General features: G+C 38.0%; 1 protein-coding gene across 1 annotated transcript in view; it reads left to right on the top strand.

Moving 5' to 3' along the window:
• The window catches only part of LOC140337163 (vitellogenin-1-like), a 74,709-nt gene extending 51,947 nt beyond the window's left edge, over window positions 1-22,762 (top strand). Inside the window, exons 23-35 of the mRNA XM_072420734.1 lie at window positions 849-2,972; window positions 3,067-3,123; window positions 6,647-6,697; window positions 7,187-7,384; window positions 8,907-9,049; window positions 9,124-9,262; window positions 11,707-11,839; window positions 12,488-12,677; window positions 14,628-14,725; window positions 16,131-16,225; window positions 17,099-17,258; window positions 18,132-18,290; window positions 22,305-22,762. Of these exons, the coding sequence (XP_072276835.1) occupies window positions 849-2,972; window positions 3,067-3,123; window positions 6,647-6,697; window positions 7,187-7,384; window positions 8,907-9,049; window positions 9,124-9,262; window positions 11,707-11,839; window positions 12,488-12,677; window positions 14,628-14,725; window positions 16,131-16,225; window positions 17,099-17,258; window positions 18,132-18,290; window positions 22,305-22,426 (3,669 nt within the window). The 3' untranslated portion in view covers window positions 22,427-22,762. The remainder of the gene's footprint in view (window positions 1-848; window positions 2,973-3,066; window positions 3,124-6,646; window positions 6,698-7,186; window positions 7,385-8,906; window positions 9,050-9,123; window positions 9,263-11,706; window positions 11,840-12,487; window positions 12,678-14,627; window positions 14,726-16,130; window positions 16,226-17,098; window positions 17,259-18,131; window positions 18,291-22,304) is intronic.
• Window positions 22,763-23,125: the final 363 nt, after the last annotated feature.

Genomic DNA, 23,125 nt, shown 5'->3' with positions numbered 1-23,125 from the left:
CTGTATTCACTAGGTGCTAACCGCTTACAGACTTAATTTCTTGAGTTACTATAAAGTTCTAAAAAAACATAATGTCACTTTTATTTCTGATTTCTTTTCAATTAAGTAAACAGGGAATGTTCATTTCTCATATTTACCAGTTGCAGACATGCTTGGTGAGATGCTGGTAACAATCCTAGCTTTCTAAAGTTATAGTTGACAGCTAACAGAACTTTAAGAATTTGACAGTCTTGAAGACCGTAAATCAGATTAAACAGACCTTAATGGCCAGCAAAGGCAGGCTAATCTTAATTATTTTTTTTTTAACCTGATATGTATGCAAGTGGTGCTGTGCTTTCCTAATGGAAAGCCCAAGATGTTCAGCAGGTTGAATGTCACAGAGACACACATCCTGTATGTATGTATGTGTATGTATACATGGTTGCAGTGTTAGATGGATGTCAATGTGGTGCTCAGGCATGCTCGATATTTAAGGGAAAGGAAAGTCTTTACAGCTATAATTAAATAAGTTTTGTTCAACACATTTGAGTGAGTGATTAATCTCCAAAAGTATATATTTATGTGTTAAATATATACATTTGAGGATTAGCCACTTAAGCTGTGTTTCTCAATCAGGGTTGCTCCAGAGGTTGCTAGGGGTTCATTGTGCAATGGGCCATTTGTGCCCCCCTCAGGTCAGTTCAAGTGACACCATTATTCCTATATCTGTAGGGGTGACATTCTTTCCACTTTTTTAATAGTTCAGTGTAAAGTATATGTTTACTACCAGCTGACCCTCAAAAATGAAACCAATACTTTCATTGTATTATGGCATGCTAAGAAACTTTTTTAAATTGTGTTCTTGCCAGGTTTTGTCAGAAAATAGCACATCATCGAATGAAAGCTCCTCTTCTTCTGGGAATACTTCAGAATTTTCAATTGATTCTCAATCTTCAATGCTGCCCAACGCAGGCATAGGTAGCCATGGAAAGCACCAGAAGCAAAAGAAAAAGGATCACAAGTTTAACCATGGTCAACACAGTAAAGAGAATGTGAAAAAACATCACCACAGGGACAAAAATGGAATGAAGAATGTAGAACACTATCACAAACATCAACAACATTCAAATAAGGAAAAGCGATGTCATAAGAATCTGCATCATTCAAGTGAGCACAAGGGTCATAACAGAGAAGAAGAAACAGAAATACATTGTAAATGTTGGCCAGAAAAAGTAAGCCACCACACAAGCGCCCATGAAATTTGGGAGAAGGGGCAGCATCACAAACAACAAAACAAGGGAGGACATGATAGACAACACCAAGGCCACCACAGCAAAGAGCATCATGAAGTACAAGAGGCCAATCATAAAGCTCAACATGAAGGCCACTACAGCAAAGAGCATCATGAAGTACAGGAGCACCATCATAAAGCTCAACATGAAGGCCACCAGAGCAAAGAGCAGCATGAGGAACATCACAGGGACCAACATGAAAGCTGGAAAAAGGGCCATCAACATAAACACAACGAAGGAGAGGAAAACAGACAACAAAATGATAAACATGGAAAAGAAAATCAAGGAGAACATGAAAAGCATAAGCATAAACATAAACAAGGAGAAGCTAAGAAACATCACACCGCCCATCACGAAGTGAAAGAGGACCATGATAAAGCTCAACATGAAGACCACCAAAGCAAAGAGCATCACGAAGTACAAGAGCACCATCATCAAGATCAACATGAAGGCCACCAGAGCAAAGAGCAGCATGAGGAACATCACAGGGACCAACATGAAAGCTGGAAAATGGGCCATCAACATAAACACAACAAAGGAGAAGAAGACAGACAACACAATGATAAACATGGAAAAGAAAATCAAGGAGAACATGAAAAGCATAAGCATAAACATAAACAAGGAGAAGCTAAGATACATCACACCACCCATCGCGAAGTGAAAGAGGACCATGATAAAGCTCAACATGAAGACCACCAAAGCAAAGAGCATCATGAAGTACAGGAGCACCATCATCAAGATCAACATGAAGGCCACCAGAGCAAAGAGCAGCATGAGGAACATCACAGGGACCAACATGAAAGCTGGAAAATGGGCCATCAACATAAACACAACAAAGGAGAAGAAGACAGACAAAACAATGATAAACATGGAAAAGAAAATCAAGGAGAACATGAAAAGCATAAACAAGGAGAAGCTAAGATACATCACACCACCCATCGCGAAGTGAAAGAGGACCATCATAAAGCTCAACATGAAGGCCACTACAGCAAAGAGCATCATGAAGTACAAGAGCACCATGATCAAGCTCAACATAAAGGCCACCACAGCAAAGAACAGCATGAGGAACATCACAAAGACCAACATGAAAACTGGAAAAAGGTCCATCAACATAAACACAAGGAAAGCAAAGAAGACAGACAACACAATGATAAACATGGAGAAGAAAACCAAGGAGAATATGAAAAGCATAAACATAAACAAGGAGAAGCTAAAGAACATCACATTGCCCATCACGAAGTACAAGAGGAACATCATCAAGCTCAACATGAAAGTCATCAGAATAAAAATTACTCAAAAGAAACAAAGAGGAACTGCAAGTGTTGGAGGAAACGAAAAGAGAGTGGCCACCAACAGAAAGAAGAACAAAAAGACCGCCATCACAAAACAAAATGCCACCAAGAGAAGCAAAATGAGAAGGAATGCAAATTCTTAAGTAGTGAAAGCAGTTCAAGTCACAGTAGTAACAAAAGTTGCGGAAAGCCAATGGAAAAATCAACAAAGGCCCAGAGAAGACAAGAGAAGAGTAGCACTCAGAGGCACCATTTAAGTCACCAGGAACAACATAAAGGGAGCAAGAAATATGATAAGGACTTTAAAAAACACCACAAAGCAAGCAGCCATAAATTTGCACAGAATAATCTAAATGATACAAGAACATCAGAGTCACAAGAAGATTCATGGATTTCATCAGATTTCTTGGTAAAAATTTACTTTCCCTTTTACTCCCCGATATTCCTTTTTTTTCCAAGGACTATTTGTCCTAATTTTTATTGATTTTCTAACATTTTTTCAGGAATTCTTTGAAGGCCAAAATCTCAATAGTAAGTTTGAGCCAACATCCACTCTTATGGTATGTAACATTAATTTTTAATGTTTATGGAATATGCCCAACACATACAAATTTAACATTTAAAACTTACCTCCAGCAATGTTCAGGGATTAAATCTAACACAGTACAAAAGAAAGTTTATTTTACATAATAACCATGGTGTTTTGAAACAATGCAGAAGTATTTTGCCTTCAAAATATATTTGCTGTTTAATAAATTAGGATATAACAAGACTTACAAGCTTAATTACGCATCAGGGACCTGTTGCATTGTGCTATCGCCATCTACAAAATGTTCACAAAAAAGTGCTTGTAGAAAAGTAAATCTTCCACTGCACCAGTAAAGTAAAAGTCTTTCAATTTCATGGGTTCACCGACTACAAGCCTGTTACTTACCCTGCTAAATTCTTTGTAAATAATTGTTTTCTGTAAAGGTACCACCACTAACCACTAACAACCAATGGAGATGCTGCCTGCATCGACTAACGACCAATTCCTTGTGGATGCTGTGAGCAAAATTCCTGTTGGCTGGGGGTTGACAAGAGTAGTGCTGCCTTTAACAACCACCAGCCAATGGGAATGCTGCCCACTGTTAACATTAGCAGCCTGCTTCCTGATTGGATACTTATCTGCATTGTATACAGCTTTCCAATTAGCTGGTGGTTCTTGGTGGTGGTATTGCCCCTAATCATCACTAGCCAAGTGGGATGCTTTACATTAGCAATGTCTCATACCGGAGCCCTTCAAAAATAGGAATAGATGGGTCCTAGATACTTCAATGAATGCTCAACAAACCTGTAGAAAATCGATATGATGGTAACACATTTTTAGAAACCTAGAATATGTTAGTCACATTTCATACATAAATTAGATCCTGAATAGAAATTTCGCCCACTGTGTTTACAAATTCAATTGTTTTCAAGCATATCAGTTCAGTTAAATCTTTGTGATGGGAAGATATAAGCTTACTGATAAGGTTTTGCAACTTAATGATCAGTAAATGTTTCTGTATCACAGATCACCATAACAATAACTGATCAGCCGTACTCAGAAAAAAATCTTGAAAAAATATAAATATGTGAAAGATTGGAAATAAGTACAGTAAGCATATGGTCTGGTATTCACATGTCAAGAGGGCCAGAAAATCAAAATTTTGTGTTCTCTATCAAATTATCATCCATTTTATGGGTGATAATTTGGGCTACAAAGTGTGAATGGCATATGGAGGGGAAGGAACTGAACATGCTATATCCAGTTTAACTTTCCCTCTTGGGGCTGCTCTTTCCCCAGTAAACTGTTTCTTTCAATTATTATTTTTGCACAGTATTCATATAGCACCATCATATTATTCAGCGCTGTACAAAGTCCATAGTCATGTTACTAGCTGTCCCTCAAGGAGCTCACAATCTAATGTCCCTGCCTCAGTCATATGTCTCTAATAATATGCAATACTTTAATACAAAGCAATTTAACCTAACTGCATGTTTTTTGGAATGTGGGAGGAAACCCACGCAAACACAGGGAAGAACCTGCAAACTCCATACACATAGTGTCCTAGCCAAGATTCGAACCTAGGACCTAGCGCTGCAAAAGCAAGAGCACTTACATCTGAGCCACCGTACTCAATTTAATACACCATTCAATGATACAGTTATGGATATAGAATTATGGTCTGACCTTCTTTGTCCTTTGACTCTTTGAGGATTAAGAGGTTTACCGTAAAACAGGTACACGTAAAATAAATTAACCACCCTTGCGGTAATCCCGATAAAGTAATCCCGAGTGTGACTCGGAGTAACTTTAGAAGCCCCCCTTACCTTTGCCCCACGCTCCAGCGGCGATCTGATGGTCCCGTTGTGATGCCAGGGCGCCGATCCATCGAGGGGTGTGGCCGGGCGGGAAATTTAAAAGGAGATTACCGAGTAATCTGCTTTTAAATAGCACCTGGGTCCCGGCCACGCCGCTGTTAGCATCAGCAGTGAGATGCGAAGTAAAATGCAGGACTTCTGCATTGTGCTTCACATCTAACTGCAGATGCGAGCAGCAATAGTAAATTCTGGGGGTGATGCCAGCTGGCACCACCCCCGGAATTTGCTATTGCTGCTTGCATCTCCTGGAAGATGCGATGCACAATGCAGAAGGTCTGCATTGTGCTTTGCATCTCCCTGGAGATGCAGAGCAGCAGCTGCAGCGTCGGGGTGAGGCGGGGCGGGACATCCCCACTCGCATCACCCGGGAGGATGTGGCCGGGCAGGACATTTAAAAGCAGATTAAAAAACAATTTAATCTGCTTTTAAATGGGTCTTACAGTAAAAAAAACACTATGCAACATAAAATAAAAGTACATTTTTAACTTAAATTTTATTTTAAATTACATTGTTGTCTATTTCATTATTTTTTTTAAATTATTATTTATAATTATGTATTATAATATAATTTTAAGATTATAATATAATAAATAAATATAATTATCATACCTGGGAGTTAATCCTTTAAATTACAGGCCTATAAATAATATTCCTATAAATTAGGATCACTTTTTGCATCAAAAAACTGACAGAATTAGAACGCTAGGGGGGTAAATGCAATGTATTTATAATGTATTGGTAAATGTGAAATATATGTATATAATTGGATGTACAGTTAGGTCCATAAATATTTGAACAGAGAAATTTTTTTTCCAATTTTGGTTCTGTACATTACCACAATTATTTTTAAATGAAACAACTCAGATGCAGTTGAACTGCAGACTTTTTTTAGCTTTAATTTGGTGGGTTGAACAAAAAGATTGCATAAAAATGTGAGGAACCCACTGAATTAAAGCTGAAAGTCTGCAGTTCAACTGCATCTGAGTTGTGTCTATTAAAATTACTTGTGGTAATGTACAGAACCAAAATTAGAAAAAGTTGTCTCTGTCCAAATTTTTATGGACCTAACTGTATGTATGTATGTATGTATGTATGTATGTGTGTATGTTCCACCATCACTCGAAAACACATGGAGACATTCAAACTTGCCATACATATGACTGAGACTCATGTGAGGGCACCAGTCATCTTTGTACAGCACTGTGCTATATGTCAGAGCTATATTTGGATGTATGTGTGTATGTCATCACTAGGAAACACATCAAGACATTTAAACCAAACTTGCTAGACATATGACTTAGAATCATGTGTGCACTGCTGATCTTTGTACAGCGTTGTGGTATATGTCAGAGGTATATTTACATGTACGTATGTATGTATGTATGTGTCTATGTATTGCTCAGTGACAGTGTGCCTTTTGGTTATATTTTTACATACTTGTGTATGGACTCCTTTACAAATTTCTGGCCTGTAATAATGCCTTTAAGAAAAAGTAAGGCAATTGGCTGAGTACAATCAGAGGAAAAAAAGGAAACAACACTGTAGACAAGAAAATCACTATAGCTTCATTTAAATCCTTTTCGCGTATAATATAAGATTGCGATAAATAAATACCCGGGCAACGCCGGATAATCAGCTAGTATAATATATATTTAATTGTTTTTATATATATTACAGCATGACAGAAACAGAAAGGACAGCAGTGAAGAGAATACATCGCCCTTTAAGGTTGGGAACTATCAAAGGCTTTACTTTGATGATAGGCTCTATGTTTCCTTATCTTTGTTAGAGTGTAACTGGTTGTTAGAAGCAGCACCATCATACCTTTCCTCAGTTCCTCAGTTGTAAGCCCAATTAGCTCAGAAATCACTATATCCCCCTGTTTCTAGTAGTGTATTAAAAACCTACCAAAAAATATTGCCATTGCTAGAGGAAGTGCTAGTGGACTGATACAACACATCTAAATACTGAATATATACTTTTTTTAACTTTACTATTTTTTTTTTACTTAACCAGGACAATATGCATATCAGGAAAACCAATATTGGCATACTTGTTGTGATTTAAAAGTACTAAAGCCATTGAATGAGCATGAAAGCGAAAACATTTTCACAAGACCCAGCATTGGCAGCCTCTGTACTTCCTCACGGCTTTAATGTATTTATATATCAAGGTTTTTCTAAAATAAAGTATTTTTTCCACTATTTTACTTTCCAGCAGAATTTATCTGGACGGCTTTCCTGGGACTTAGTTCTTCTGGTCAAAGCTCTGATGAGTGATGGCCAACACAAAGGATACCAAACCACGGCTTACCTGGACAAGTCCCATACTCAGGTGCAGACTGTTTCTCTGGACCAGAAGAGTTTGTGGAAAACTTGTTTTGATGCCTCTGTCTCTGGATACCACAAGGCTTCTGTAAGATATTTAAATTTACAAAAGTCATAGAATAAAAAGTATGTACATGTTTTGTATAGCTTTCAATGACAGGGGCCGAAATATTTCAATGCAAAGAGCACTGCCCTACCAACCCCCTCCTTCATAATAATCCTTCTTGTAACCCCAACAATAACCCTCCCTGTATATCTAAGAATGGCACACCCTGAAATTCCCAGACTCAAGCCGCGTACACACTTCCAATTATAGTTGTTGAAAAGGATCTTTCACAATCCTTTCCAATGACTATGCACTGCATGATACATGAACGAGTGTTGTACATACAGCACCATTCTGCTCTATGCAGAGGGGAGGGGATAAGGACAGAGCGGCACCCCACTGCGCGCTCTCCCCCTTCCCTTGAATTACGATCGTTCCTCATTCATCATCCGTGGATCTGCCAGGACAGTCGTTCGGACAATCAACAACACGTGCGGTACACACTGCAGATTCTCGTCCAATATCGGCCCTGCGCCGATTATCGGGCGAGAACCATTGGACGTGTGTACGTAGCTTAATTCTCTCTGTAATCCCAACACTTAACCTAAACCACCCTCCATCCCTAACCTAGCACTAACCGATTCTTAAATAATTTATTCATAATAATCCCCCCATCCATGCAACCAGACACTGATGGAATTTCTCAATATAACCCCAAGCTAAATAGGAACTGCCTTTGAACACTTTCTGCTATATGGAGTGCCAACTGAAAACCACCAACTTCTGCAAAGGGATGTATAGAATGTGGAGCTGTTAGGTGTTCAGGAGCAACATCTACCTTCTTCCATAGTGCAACTAAAAGTTAATCAATTCATTAAACAAATGTGCTGCCACATATTTATGGATGTAAATAAAGAGAATACCTTGATCACTTACAGGCATCATCACAAGCCAAACATATACTGAGAGCTGTCATTGGACAGTGGCATTCAAAAAGGCAAAATTGTTCTGTGTTTCAAAAGTTTCTAAACATATTTAATGAAACAGATGAATGTGTATCTTGCATAGAGTTCAAGTGATTGAGAGACAATAACTGGGTAAACATGCTCAACAATAGTCTCTGAAATGAATTGTTAGCAATCAGAAACAGTAGAACAAATGTTGCTGTACAGGTGATGATATTCTATTCTATGGAAGGTAATGGGGGAACAAAAGGGAAGTGCTTCCTCCTAAAAAAACAATAGCGAAACAATAATGTTTGTTAGTTGTCATTTGGTGCAATGGATTACTAAACTACTGCAAAGCACAAGATCTATCCTCCTGCTTGGAAAGTGGCCCAATTTTGAAGTAGTTTGGGTTGTACCAATTACTAATTATTGTCATTATTAAAATGTATTTTTAAAGATAACTTTGTACCTAAATTTGACGTGTTTCAAGCAGCCTTCATCCTATGGAGGGATAAAAAAAACTCTATTTAGCAGCTTGTCAAAAAATTAATTTTAAAAACACCAATAACCATTTGAGAAATGTTTATTAAGCTGAAATAATCTAATTTATCTGACAGGCTAGGATCAGGTGGGGCAAAAACTGCCAGGACTACCAAATGGCAGCACAAGCATCCACAGGACAGATGGCCGGAGCTCCGGCAGTACAGCTGTTATGGCAATGGAAGACCCTTCCTTCCTGGCTGAAGAGGCTGACTGGAAGGTATATGAATTTTTATGGTATTTTTTGAAGAAGTGTAATTTTATTATCTCATACAAATTTTTGTGTTTATCCAGCATCATGCCATTTGTTCCTGGAGTGGCATACACACTGGGATTTTCAGAGCTTCATCGTCATAATACACCCCACCAGTTCACCGTGAGAATGGCCACTACCTCTACCGACACATTTGAGACCATCCTGAAGACCCCTGAGGTATAAGGCCATTTATGCAATATAGAAAGCTAACTGTAGGGGTATCCATATAGAGATACTTCACTCAAAGAGCTAAAAAGTAACCTGGTGGTCTAATGTTTCATAATAAGCAGAAACACTGAATAAACTCCAGAAGGTAATACTTCCTATAGGACTTTCCAGGTACATCCGAACAAAAGGTGTTCAATGTCTTACAGTTTGTCTTCTTTCTAAAGCACGGCTTGAGTAGAAAAATGTGACTCCTTCCAGCATACTGAAAAGTGGGACCTTTATTTTATGACAAAAACTGTAATCTCATTTCAGAGCTCCAATACACCCCCCCCCCCTTTATTATGTCAGACTTTTAGCTCTGCAACTAGTATAGCATGTGCTCCATGCTGATTGGAGATCTCTGGCTCTAACTCCATAGGGTTGTGTTGGACTTGCAAACCGGTCACTGCTTTCCCACAGTATGCAAGGGGTATTGTCCAAGGGACAGGCTTTTATACTTAAGTTGTGTTTAAACCTTTGGTTTTAATGCAATTGGTAAATGATGACCATTGCTAAAATAAAAGAAGAAAGAATTGGTGAATTGCCACAACAGGGTTGGGAGAGGTGCCAAGCAGAGTAAGCTTTAAGGAAAAGGAAGTGACATTTTTATCCAATGGATGGAGTCCAGCATGATTTGTAGAGGTTTCCAAGGAGTGGTCTACAGAGCAGGGAAGAGGAGTTTGTGAGGCAACAGCATCCTAAGAACTACCCGTCTTCCCTCCTTTATTGAATTCTGATTGTCCTGCTTTGTTTCCTCTATCACCATGGCAGCCTGATGGGTGGGTGCAGAGTATTTGAAAGGTGTTTTTTTAAGTTTGTCAAATATGTATGTAGGAGCCGTATAAGGTATGGTGGGTGACCTGGGATTGGTGGTTGAGCATTCTGCAGTCAGCAGCTTGTTACAATGCATATTGTCTGCTGCAAGAACCGTGCTTGGTTCAATGCTTATCTTTGGTACATTCAAAGACCATCAACCAAAATTATTGTTATTTATTATTGTTCATGTTAAAGTGATCTACGGATTAAATATTTTTTTCAACATCATTATTTATTATTATTATAGCCAGGCAGTTTATAATAAAGGGCTGTCACAGCCACTGAACTACCCCAATGTGTTGCTGCATTTGCTATGGGTAGTAGTGTTGGGAGGTGGAGTATAGCGAAGCAATAATATGGAGAAGATGGTCTCCCCTGACATAAAATGTTGTGTATTTATGTGATGTACACTGAGGGTTTACTTGGGCTCCAAAAGAAAAATATGGAATATTTATGGTTTCACTGGAGAAAAACACAGGAATGTGTTCACTATTCGGTTGTTTATCTTCCATTGCCCATTCACATGCAGAATGGTTGATGACCAGGCTGTCCTGTTTAAAGTTAACCTGGATTATGAATATTGAACTATTTACATGTTCTAAGCAAGCAGTAAAAGTAATTTTAAGCAGGTCATTACTTATCTTGGTATCCAGAAGCATTGTGAAGAAATTCATTTTCACAGTTTACAACAAAAAATTGTGCCCGATTTATAAAAGCTCTAAATCTGGGGAAGATAAACTATCATGGGAGAACCCGGATGTTCAAGCCAAACTGAAATGGATTTCCTTAAATCATTTGAACTTAGTTGACAAATGTGTTCAATCCTGGACCAGATCCATTCCAGGTTTTCTGGGTCACCCAGGTTCTTTCATGATCGTTTATCTTCTACAGTCTAGGAGAGGATAAATAAATCAGGTTCTTTGTGTTTTCTTGTAAAAATAGAATCATGGGAAGCTTGTTTTAAAGCTGATCTCTGCCCCAACTTCAAAGCCCTTCGACACATCCTTCACAAGCTCCTCCCAACAGACTAATTTATTTAAAGCTGTAGTCACCTGATGCTCCGATCCCAGCTTTTCCTGGCTTTCACTTTCATTGGGTGTCAAAGTTAGTGCTTGCTTGCCGTATTCACTTCCTATTGGCTTTTCAGTTGGACATAGTCTTTCACCGTCTAGGAAAGACAGATATCATTACGAGAAGACTGCCAGGGTTATTAGTGGTTCCCTGCATCCAGAAAATGGCACTATCAAGGGATCAGGACAGGGGATTTATATGTATATATCTTAAAAACTAAACCCCTGATGGATGGGGGTTTTAGATGCAAAGACATGGGTTTTAAAGCTCTTTTGCTTCTTTTAAGAATATGTAAACAGTTTAATGCCCGTAATCTGACCATGAGTGCACTTTAACTGCAGCAAAAAAATGTGAGGTCACCAACCGGGCCATGATTACTGGCTGAAAACAATTACACATATTTTGGCTGGTAAAACAGATTTCTTGTAAGTATTTAATCTGTAGATTTAGCTCTTACGCTCTTCAGTAAAGTTTGCGGTGAAGCTGTACAACTCTCTGTAACAAGTGTGTAATTCATCCTTCATTAGATGACAATTTACAAGCAAGGCATCCCCTTCCCGTTGGATCTGACACTTAATACTGAATGGCTCAAGAAATTTCACCTTATGGAGGTCACAGCTCTTCCTGATGTTACATCATTGATTAAAAGTACTGACAAAGGTGATCAATTTCTAATCATATAAATGGTTCAATTACAAGAATCAGATGATTTTTATAAGATGTTTAATGTTTGTTCTTTGAAACTCAATCGAAAAAAAAAAAAGGATCTGGAGTGTTATGGATTGAAAATAAAAATATCCTTCCATATTTTGAATCTAGAGCTCTGGATAGACTATAGAGTAAAGACCATTGCTGGTCCTCTATTACAAATGCTAGTTTCCAGTTAAAGTTTTAGGCATGCTCACAGATAGATTCAATTCGAACTAGAAAATAGATGGGTTGGTGATCAATGGTGGCATAGCTTTGATTGGTGATGTCATTATAATCCATTTTCGCGATACAAGGTGATAAATGATAATTATTTTTCTGGAACAAGCATATCTCCAGTAGTGTAGGCCTAGTGTTATCTCATAAGCATTTGTGCAGGGAGTCTGAATAAAATTGTATATTAGTATATATAAGTATATATAATAAGTACACATCAAAGTTAATATGGTCACGGATCAACCTGCACTATTTTGCCCAAATAAAGATTAACAGATGGATGCATGGGTTCAAAGTGACACATATCAGTTAAAATGACACAGATTATTCTAAAAATCTCACAGCGTATAGATAGCAGTGATCACATTAATTTGTGTGTTTCAGCCGTGTGCAAAGTGGACGCTGAAAAAATTCAGACCTTCGATCAAATGATCCTGGGGTGCTCTCTCTTACCTGCACCCTGCTATACTCTGATAGCTCAAGACTGCTCCAATCAATTAAGGTTCTTGGTCGCCATGAAAAAAATGGGCCAAGGATTTTCAACCTTTGAAATAAATGTCAAGCTGGGATCTTCGTAAGTACACCTACTAATGAGCTAGAAACGTTTGAAAAGGTTATTCTGACAATCCATTCAGTAGAAATGAGCTTTGTAATACTCACTGCCCCCTTCATTATTGCCGGCTCTGTCATTGTAAAAGAGATACTGTGCCGATATCAACAGGAAAATCAGCAGAGACACAGCTTTTTTTTTTCCTGAGTGATGAAGAATTTAAAGGCTTCAAAAAAAAACATGACAGTGAGATAAAGGTATGATGGGTCTGTATGCACTTTACATTGGAGTTCCATAGGAGTATGATAATGGTCATTAAACCGATGCCTCTGAGACACATTCAGTGTGCAAACATTGGCATGCGATTATTGTATCTCTTTATTTATATCTGGTTGCACTTTATTATATATATACACATATACATACATACATACACCAACATCAGGTGTCAAGAGAAAATCTTCCACGGATGGATACACTTGGTGAAAACTATGTAAAGGAATTTCCCCTCACCTTGATAAGAATTTCTTTCATTCTTTCACTTCCATTTTCATCACTGGGATGAGTGAAGAGAATGAATCCCCCCAAAGATGATACAGTGAATACATTACATGTGTTTTAACACTTCTCTAATTTATCCAAACCCATCCACACACTTCAGAATATTTAAATGATATGGTCTCATCACAGGCGAGACATATGGCTCTCCAACGCTGTCCAAGGACCTGTCCTATTGGACCCATTAGCGACCGACTATCCATGACCGTAATATGAGGGGGTGCTGAGAAGTGGGAAAATGAGTGTGGGGGCATTAGACAGCCCAAAATCTTAGTAGGTAACTGTGCAAATATCAGTTCTTTACTATTCTTGAAACTGTTTTTTTTCTAGTGAGAAGCTGTGATGGCAGAGCCACAAGCAAGTTTCACGTCGTTGGAGTTACGGGCCATCATTGATTTTTTTGTTTCTCCAGGGAAAGGAAGGAAACTTTACCCCCAGTGTTTGTGACATCTCAGTGTGAATGTCCTTTGCTGACTTTCCCTGGAGAAACAAAAACTTCATGACGGCCCGTAACTCCAACAACGTGAAACTTGCTTGTGCCATTTGCACAATTACATACTAAGTTATCAGGCTGTCATATGCCCCCACACTAATTTTACTATTTCATCTAGAAGGGGGCAAAGCCAGGAACTTCTCACCACCCCCTCGTACAAGTGAAGGGAGGAGAGCACAGCCAGGTGCCACTCGCTTGTTCTCCCCCCTCCCCTCTCCATAGAACGGAAAGCCGCTATATGTACAGCACTTGCTAATTCATCTGTCAGTCTTTTGTTACTGAAAACGATCATGAAAGATCATTTCCAGAGACAAAAATTGAATGTGTGTACGCAGCTTAAGTAAAAAAGTTGTTTTTAGAGATGCGTTAAAGCTGACATTCCAGGGCAAATGGAAGATTCACTCTGGCAGTGGCAGTGGCCTGCTCCCCCAATTACAAAGGGGCTTGACCCAAATCAAGGAGCATTAACTTCAGCAAAAACACACATCAGACCTTATCAAGAGGTTCAGGTGTGTATGTGATTTCTGTAGTTACATGATAGTGAGTGAGTAAAAAAGGCACAATGATGCTAAATCCGCCAAACCTGCTCCCTGTGCAAATTACAGTTCATGTGTATATAATGACCATGGCGTGCGTGGCTGAGCTTTCTCATTAACCACAACGCATTTGCAAAAATATTCTGTTTTCACGAATATTTCTGAAAAATATTCCTCAATTCTGCTCATCTCTATTCATGATATAACAGTTTCTAAGTTGGCCCCAATTGACACAAAGCAGTTTTAAGTTGGTGAAACCAGAACAAAGAAGAGCCTTTTTTGGCACCATGACCCTTACTGCTGTACTATATCATTATTTGTATTATTTTTTATACACAAACCTTCACATTCTCCAACTAATTCTCAGGTTCCCGTCTTATTTCTCAGAGACATTAAAATCCATTGTGACACGTCGGAGGAGTTCCGTATTCAACTGAATGGAATGTGGCTGCTGTTAAAGAATGACACATACATCAATGAAAAAGGTACAATAGTAGTAAGGTCATAATAACGGAGACCACAGCTGAGTGCTGGAAGGGCTGCTGTCTATGGATAAAAGAACAGATTGCTGCAAAATATCTGGATGAAATGTGATAAAAAATATTAAATGGTTGGAGCTATTTTTAGCATGACAGACTTATTGTAGTTTTTGCCGATGAGGTTTGAAAAGTTCCACATGGCATAGGGGTTTTGCCTCTTCCGTTTTTTTCAAGGTAATACAAGTTTTGAAATTCTATATGTCTATAAAAGATCAATGGTTATCAGAACTTAAAGGGTGTTTCCATCTTTTGTCAGGTATATCGGGTCCAAAGCTATAGATCTGATTGAGTAAAAGTTTATAAGGTGATAAGTATTCTCAAAAGACCGTTAAGTGCCAGAATGAAGGTGCACAGTGGGGTTTTCCCACTGCTTGAGCCTCTGGCAGTTCCCAGTTCTTTTATTGCTGTAGGGAGACTTGTTCCTCTATATTTTGCAGCTACTAATCTTCCAGTTAGTTCTTAGTGAATCTTAGTGAGTACTCTACAGATAAAATGGGAAATTAAACTTTGGTAGTGGTGCAGTTGGTTCAGGTTATACAGTACTTTTATTTTCATCCATGTTTTGCTTTAATGTGGCAAATGGGTTTGGGTTTACAGTTAACCAGGACCGTCATCAGAGGCGTGACAAGGGGTACTGCACCGGGCACTGATCAAAAACTTTGATTTTTGAACTTTTAGGCATGATGGTAGCTCAGGAAGTTTACCTAGTATGGCAGTCAGAAATTTCTGATGGCGGTAATGTAATTAGATACAGTAGGCGTGTGCCTATAGGTGCCGGAGTCAAAGAGGGATTTTTTTCTGTATAATTATTATCTATGCATTTCTTTTCATCATCAGATATCTCATATGAGTTTATCATAAGAATCCCAATATCCTAAGCCTGGCTAGGATAAAAAATGTTGCAACCTGTGCCCTCACTGGGGAGACTCACCCCTTTTATTTCCCCTAGTAACCATTATCACTAAGGCAGAAAAGAATATTGACTTCGGAGAAACTTCCTCTGTTTTCTTGCTTGCCTTTAAAACAGGACAGGAAGCAAAGGGAAATCTCTTTTAGCAGGACAAACAACAAATACAATATGGATAGGGGATTTATTCCTTCCCTAAACGGCACTTTTATGGAAATTCCTCATGGAAGCATCCTGTTCACCACAAAGTGATTGTTTGAATATGAATTTATGTATATATTCTAGTCACCTAATTTTGCATCAGTGTGTATTCACAGAGGGCGCATAGTAAATCGGCTATAGCGGCTCCATTTTTCATTCATATTTCTCCACATATTATGTATATTACCTTACAAGAAAATTGAGGGTTATTATATAGAATATTTAGATTTTTTCTTTTTTTAGATTGTATCAGAATCCACAAAAATGCAACAACAGTGACTGTGAAAGCACCAAAGAATGGCTTGGAGCAGATCTCCTTTAATGGGCAGTCCGTCCAGGTATGAGGGTTTGTTATTGATATATTATTACATGTTACCTGAATTGAGAATTAGAAGTATTACGGTTAATAAAACACTTCTTTACAGAGATATATTTGCTGCTTAGAACCTGGCAATTGTTATCATTCATTTACAATGACCCTATTGTGTATATATTTGGGATCATATACACAATTTAAGTATCTCAACGCATAGTACCAACAAAGTAACACACACAAATAATGAAAACTTCTAACTAGGTTCCATCCATCTTGGCAAGATGGACAAAACCTGCAGGCATCACTGCAGGTTGATGAATTTGGATACCCATGGTAATATTTCTCCTATTGGGCATTGCTTCCAGGGTACATTGCTCCCTGATAGCATTTTAGTTTAGTTCTTGCTTTATAATTACAGCACAGCAGTAAAAGGGAAATTCCTAATGTATTACTCTATTAAGTGCATCAGATGCTTGTAATGTAACACAGAGCTGCTAATTGGATTACACTATAAGAGGCAAGGCTGTTGCTCCATAAACTATATCCATGACTTTATAATATATCTAATATTAATTATTCTAAATCTCTACTATTCTATCCAAAAGACAAGAATTTTATCTGCAGTTGTACAAATTCACTTTGAAACCTCACTACTCGTTCCTTACAAATGTGAACTTTAACTTTTTGGACTTCCCTATTATGCTCGTTCAGACACCTAAAATGTATTGGAATAGTTTTTTTGTTGGAGCACAGGATTTATTACCTTATCAGGGGTTGGTCACATGAAAAAAGGTAATGCTATACAGCATTATAGATGATAATTTTAGCAGTTAAAGGGATATTAAAAAAATGAGGGTTTTATGGTGCTTTAAGCCTTGAACTAACCCTTTTTCAGGTGCAAATCTCTCCCCTGATGCGTGGAAAAACCTGCGGTCTCTGTGGAAATGCTGATCGATCTCTGAAAAATGGCTTCAGAAAGCCAAACCATGAAATGGCAAAGACATGCAATGGGCTGGTTCATTCGTGGACTGTGGCGGACAATACGTGTCAATCAGGTATGTTCTCACTTAAAGCCAAAGTTAAACCAAAAGCTTTTGCTGACTTCCTTCTAAAATTGCTAGCTGCTTCTTTTTAGCAAACAAGTATTTTCTTAATTTTACTGTATGATAAGAGTTGTACCAAATCATCAAGAGGCTTCCCTGCATTATATGTGTAAATCATAGTATATATATATATATATATATATAAATCAAAGAAAGTACGCATGCTTGCTAGGCTTGGACACAATTAGATGGCGGGCAAAATGAATGCACACATCTAAAGTTGTGCTTGCTATAGCTGCATTAATAAATAAGTAGTAAGTCGGAACGGGTGCATTATTTTAATAAATGCAATTGGGACAGATGTTTGTCCCATCATAATATTTATTTTTACCTTTCTGTGCATGCACAGTGTGTGGTAAAATCCTCACTGTAATCACAAAGTAAAAAAAAAAAAAAAAGAAAAAAGAAAACTGCAAAAAGAAACTGCATAGTTTGTCTTCGTCATTAAAGAGTTACAAAAGGTTGCAGAACAGTAAAAATCCGCAACCTCAGCTATATTTAGCAATAGATTTCTTCTGCAAGTCATACAAACCGCCCCCTCCTCCCCCAATCAAGCCTCCGCTCTACACACGAATGAGCAGGGAAGCCCCGTTTGTATCTTGGAGTTGTTCATATGCCAGAAGTCCTTTACTTGGGGACTACTTGTAATCTATCTTTTCCTAAAAGTCTCACTTTCAATAACCTACGGCACATTTTAAGGTCCAAACTCCAGGAAACATTACAAAAAACACAAACAGTAGAAAAATATTTAGTTGCTAGCTTTAAATCAGACAAGTAGTTTATTATAATTACAAAGTTTCTATTCCTATTCCCATTCTGTTCCAGGATGTGCAATGACACGCCGGTACATGATGCTGGAAGACCAGCTCCTTGATGAACGTCAATCAACTTGTTATTCTGTAGAGCCGGTATTGACATGTAGGGAGGGCTGCCGGCCAATAGCAACCACACCAATCCCAGTTGCATTCCACTGTCTACCTAAAGGTAAGAAAACTATATTGTACATTGAAAAGGAATGCCAAAATTAAATAGTCAGGTTTGAACTTAACCTTTACCATCAGTTATTTTTGATAACTTCAAAAACTCATACGTCTTTCACATTTGTTCCAACTTTTAGGTTCAAATACAAATGGTACAGCCATAATTCTCTCATTTACAACCAGACACAAAGGATATTACAAAACTACACAGCTTTGATAGAAAAAAAAAAACAATACAGGCTATCTATATTTCATATAAAATGGATATTTTACTGTTCTTCCTTTCAGTGCTATGTTTCGTAAATGTCTGATTTTAAGATTGTTTATAATGGTGGAGTATACCCAACACGTTTCAGGATTGGGGCTTCCCCTTCTTCAGGGCTAAAACAAGCAGATATTATTAGTGGTCTATGTTTTAGCCTTCAGCATGGGTAACCCCCATTCTGACAAGTTTTTGAAACCCTTTAATCGATATTTGTTCGAATTGTGGTAGTATGTGGTAATACAATAAACTCATTTTCAATGGATGTTGAATTCATGTATGGCTTACATTAGACACTATGGACCTAATTTATTAAAGCTCTCCAGGGCTGGAAAGGATACACTTTCATCAGTGAAGCTGGGTGATCCAGCAAACCTGGAATGGATCTGGTCCAGGATTAAAAGCATTTGCTAACAAATAGCAAATGACTTTTAGGAAATCCATTCCAGGTTTGCGGGATCACCCAGCTTCACTGATGAAAGTGTATTCTCTCCAGCCTTGGAGAGCTTTAATAAATCAGACCGTATGTCTTGTTTAGTAACAATGGTGGTGAGTTACTTAAAACGGACCTAGCAACACATTTATAAAAAAGGATGGCTAACCCCTTTTATATAAAGGGAAGAAAATATATATATTTTTTAATGAAATTATTTTTAAATTTTAAGAAGAGACCCCTTTCTTTCTATCTTTATCGCTGTGGAGGTAAAGACTGAATGGGAATCCTAGAGTGTATCCCAGAAGGCTACAGGCTGCTCCTTCTGCGCTTTCCTCTGATGTAAAAGTGCCAAACTCATATATGTGCAGAAATAACTGGACTAGTATTGTGGAAGGGTCGACAGCTTTTTTTTCTCTGATAGTTCCGCTTTAAGGAATTACTCAAATTTGATTTGATGATAGAATTTACTTACCAAGGTTTATAATTACCTTGCATAATAAATAATTCACTCACTTTGGAGAATGTGGTGGAAGTTAATTTTGCCCAAGAATACCCAATAATGTTCAAGGAAATTTAAAAAAAAAAACAATTTTGTTTCCTTACATGTAATTGTATAGTTGAAGTCACCAAAGTTTCTGGTCATTCACTACACTAAGAAAAATATCTCTTGCAAAGAAATAATTTACTTGTGAACAGTCAATATTCCTTCAATAAATCTGTACATTGGGGTGATAATGGATTTTAGTATGTACAGAACCTTACATGCAAAATTGTTCTCATTAGATTTTATCTTTAAAACAACCTTAACAGAATCATAATCAGAAAAACGTGTGTGATTCAATGTACAGCAGGGGCTGCATTCACTTTCAAGTATTCCTAATGTTTTATTTTCAGTAGCATCGCAGTGCCACCTTCAGCACCTATCAGTAATACATTTCACAAAACATCAAGAAATGTTAGATTTTATATTAATACATTTATTACACTCTAAATCCTTACAGATTATTTCCTTAGGGAGCAATTACATTTTTATTTAATTTATTAGCATTGATCTAAAGTATTGTCTTTTAAAGAAAATAAATAGGATGAAATTCTAATAATGATCATTTCAGTTTTTAGGCACCATGGCCTGCAAGTGTCATAAAAAGGAAAATTTCCTCAAAGTTCAGATGGGTCTGTGAAATTTTGCGAAACCATTGGAAATCCAGGAAATCACTATAGGAGAATTACCTCAGCTGCATTCATAAATACAGCCGTGGGAATCCTCCTGTCCGTGAGCCATCCCCGGGCAATAAAGGTTAGAATAAGGGCAAGCTTGTAGTGCCCGGTGATCTCTCACTGAGAGAATTTTCACCGCTCCATTCATAAATGCAGCCGCGGTAATCCTCCTGTCAGTGCGAGTCATTCAGCTTGCATTTATGAATGAACGTGGCCGTGGGAAAAAAAAAAGAGGATTTTTCCCACGCTGCATTTATTTATAAGCAGCCAGCAAGACTCGCACTGTGTTCCTGAATAGAGAATCTCTATCTACGAACACATACTACAGGGCTGCAACAGCAATCAGGGGAGCGGAGCCGGCCGAATTTACAAAGGCCGTTGTCGCCTACATGTTTGGTAAGCAAGGCCAGCCTAATTCGCCGCGGGACTGAATTTATTAAATGCGCACTCTCATCCCTGGTGAAATCTCCTTGTCATCAGTCGTACTTGAACCCGCTTCTATACTTGTGTGTCTTGTTTACTGCCGCAAACCATTGAACATTTAGTTTACTTTTTTTTCTAATTTCTGCAAAAGGTTAAAGAGTTTCCAGGACCATTTATTGCCTAGGCACACACAGCAATTTTTGGTAGCATGGCTCCACTACCAAGATTATCATTGATTCATCTCTAGCAATTAGTGATCGCTTGCAAAACAGAACAGAATTTAGTTTTTTTTTTTGAGTAGGGAAGATTTATTTAGCCCATCTTCCAAATTTGTATTGCTTTCTAAGTCTCCACTGAAGAGATTTACCAACTGATCTTTCCTGGTGACCATTGTTACTGAAAACAGAAAGATACGGGGTATTTGAAAATTTTGACTCCTTCTCAGAACAAGGTAAGGAGAAAAACCTTAGATAGGGCAATTGTTGTGGAGGTGTCTGTCTAAGAGGGGAATTCCCCCGACTTCCTGCAGCATTTTTGTACAGATAATTTTTGCAAGTGGTGCAGGAACAGCAAGACAATAACCTAGAAGAGTTTTTACCTCTTGCCAACAATTTGGTTATACATACACTTACAAGCTTTATTCTATACCATTAAGACACCATTTTTCCCCAAGTGCAGGAAATGAAAGGTAAATATTTTTATTATTACTTTCATTTTTTTAGTACCAACATATTACATAGCACTTTACAAAGTCCATTGTCATATCACTAACCCTCGAAGGAGCTCACAATCTAATGCCCCTACCATAGTCAATAACACAGTTTAAGAACAAGTTTATTGTCCCACTTACAATTCTGACCTGGTAAAAAAGTACTCCCCCAGCCGCTCTCTCTGCTCCTCCAATGACCTCCTAATGACTTCCTCACTGATAACCTCATCACGCACACCGATACAAGACTTCTCTAGAGCTGCCCCAACTCTCTGGAATGGTCTTCTCATCCAATTTGGCTTACTCCTACTTTCTGCTCATTTAAAAGAGCACTCAAAACCCATTTTTTCAAACTTGCCTACCCATCTTCTTCTGTCTTTTGAAACCATCACTACTTTCCACAACTACATATCTCCCCTCCTATTGTGTGTAAATTCCCCCACATACTAGATTGTAAGCTCTTCGGGGCAGGTTCCTCTCCTCCTGTATCACTGTCTGTATTAGTCTGTCATTTGCAACCCCTATTTAATGTACAGCGCTGCATAATATGTTGGCATTAAATAAATCCTGTTTATTATTATTAATAATAATAATAATAATAATAATAAAGTTTGAAGGAAAGCCAATTATTCTAACTGCATGTTTTTTGGGATGTGGGAGGAAACTGGAGTGCCAGGAGGTAAACCCACACAAACAGGGGGAGAACATGCAAACTCCTAAATAGTCTTCTGGCCCAGATTTAAACCTGGGACCTAGTGCTGCAAAGTGAGGGTTCCACTAAGCCAACTATGCTGCCAGTTATTAAACATTGCACCAAAAATGCCTGTGTGTCTCATCTCTAAATCATATAACTTAAAGAAGGAATAGCATACTATGGAATGGAAAGTAGGGTAAGAGATGGTGATAAACTATTCACTGTAGAAGTAATATTATCTCTCAAACTCATTATCACTCATGTTGTGTCTCCTAGAGTCCGCTATAGACCTGGCAGACTGGCAATCAAACCCGAGACAGTCATCCGAGGACTTGATTAAAGACGTAGACATTCACACCAGCTGTGCCTGTACTGAAGAATGCTCTGCTACTCAATGATCTCGACTTAAAAGCCCTGCAAACTTAGATATAAACTTTTTATGAAAGCGTAATTAATGTCATTTATAGTTATCTATGCCAAAGTTTGAAAAGTTTATCAGAAACGTTAATTCTCACTTCTGGAAGGAAGCATCTCCCAACATACGGCTGACTTTCTACCTAATCCCATGAAAGATCTCTGCAGCCTTTGTCGAGCTTCAACTAGCCACAAATGACAAGACATGCAACTAGGCTGTAGTGATAACTGTAAATACAATGTCATACTCTCAAGTTTTGCTCAGACTTCTATGTGCATATTCAGATGGTATCATTACTGTTAAGTGAAGGTCATTTGCTTTGTGGGTTTAAATAAAATCAGGTCCGCTAATAAAACAATTAATTCTGCAACAGAACAAGCTTGAGCCTTTTTTTCTGTTTCTTTAATGGGTTTCAAGGTCTTAGAAATATTTGAGTCATTTACAATTGTCCTGTGTTGATTTTAGCAACATCTATTGCTATTAAATTTTTTCAAATGTCAGAATGATCATCAATTTTTATTACTGATACAGTCATTGGTAATTCAATATGGCGGATCACTAATGACCTCCTTATTGACGTTGGGTTACACGTGTACTAACCCTAAAATTTTACCTGGTGCAATCATGAATGATCCTTTTGGGCAGTGAAAATCTAGTACATGTTGTGAACCTGAAAATAAAT

The sequence above is a fragment of the Pyxicephalus adspersus genome, chromosome 8, assembly GCF_032062135.1.
Source record: "Pyxicephalus adspersus chromosome 8, UCB_Pads_2.0, whole genome shotgun sequence".
NCBI classification, from domain to species: Eukaryota; Metazoa; Chordata; class Amphibia; order Anura; family Pyxicephalidae; genus Pyxicephalus; species Pyxicephalus adspersus.
Note: the sequence above shows the minus strand (reverse complement) of the source record. Positions and strands in the feature narration are given on the sequence as shown.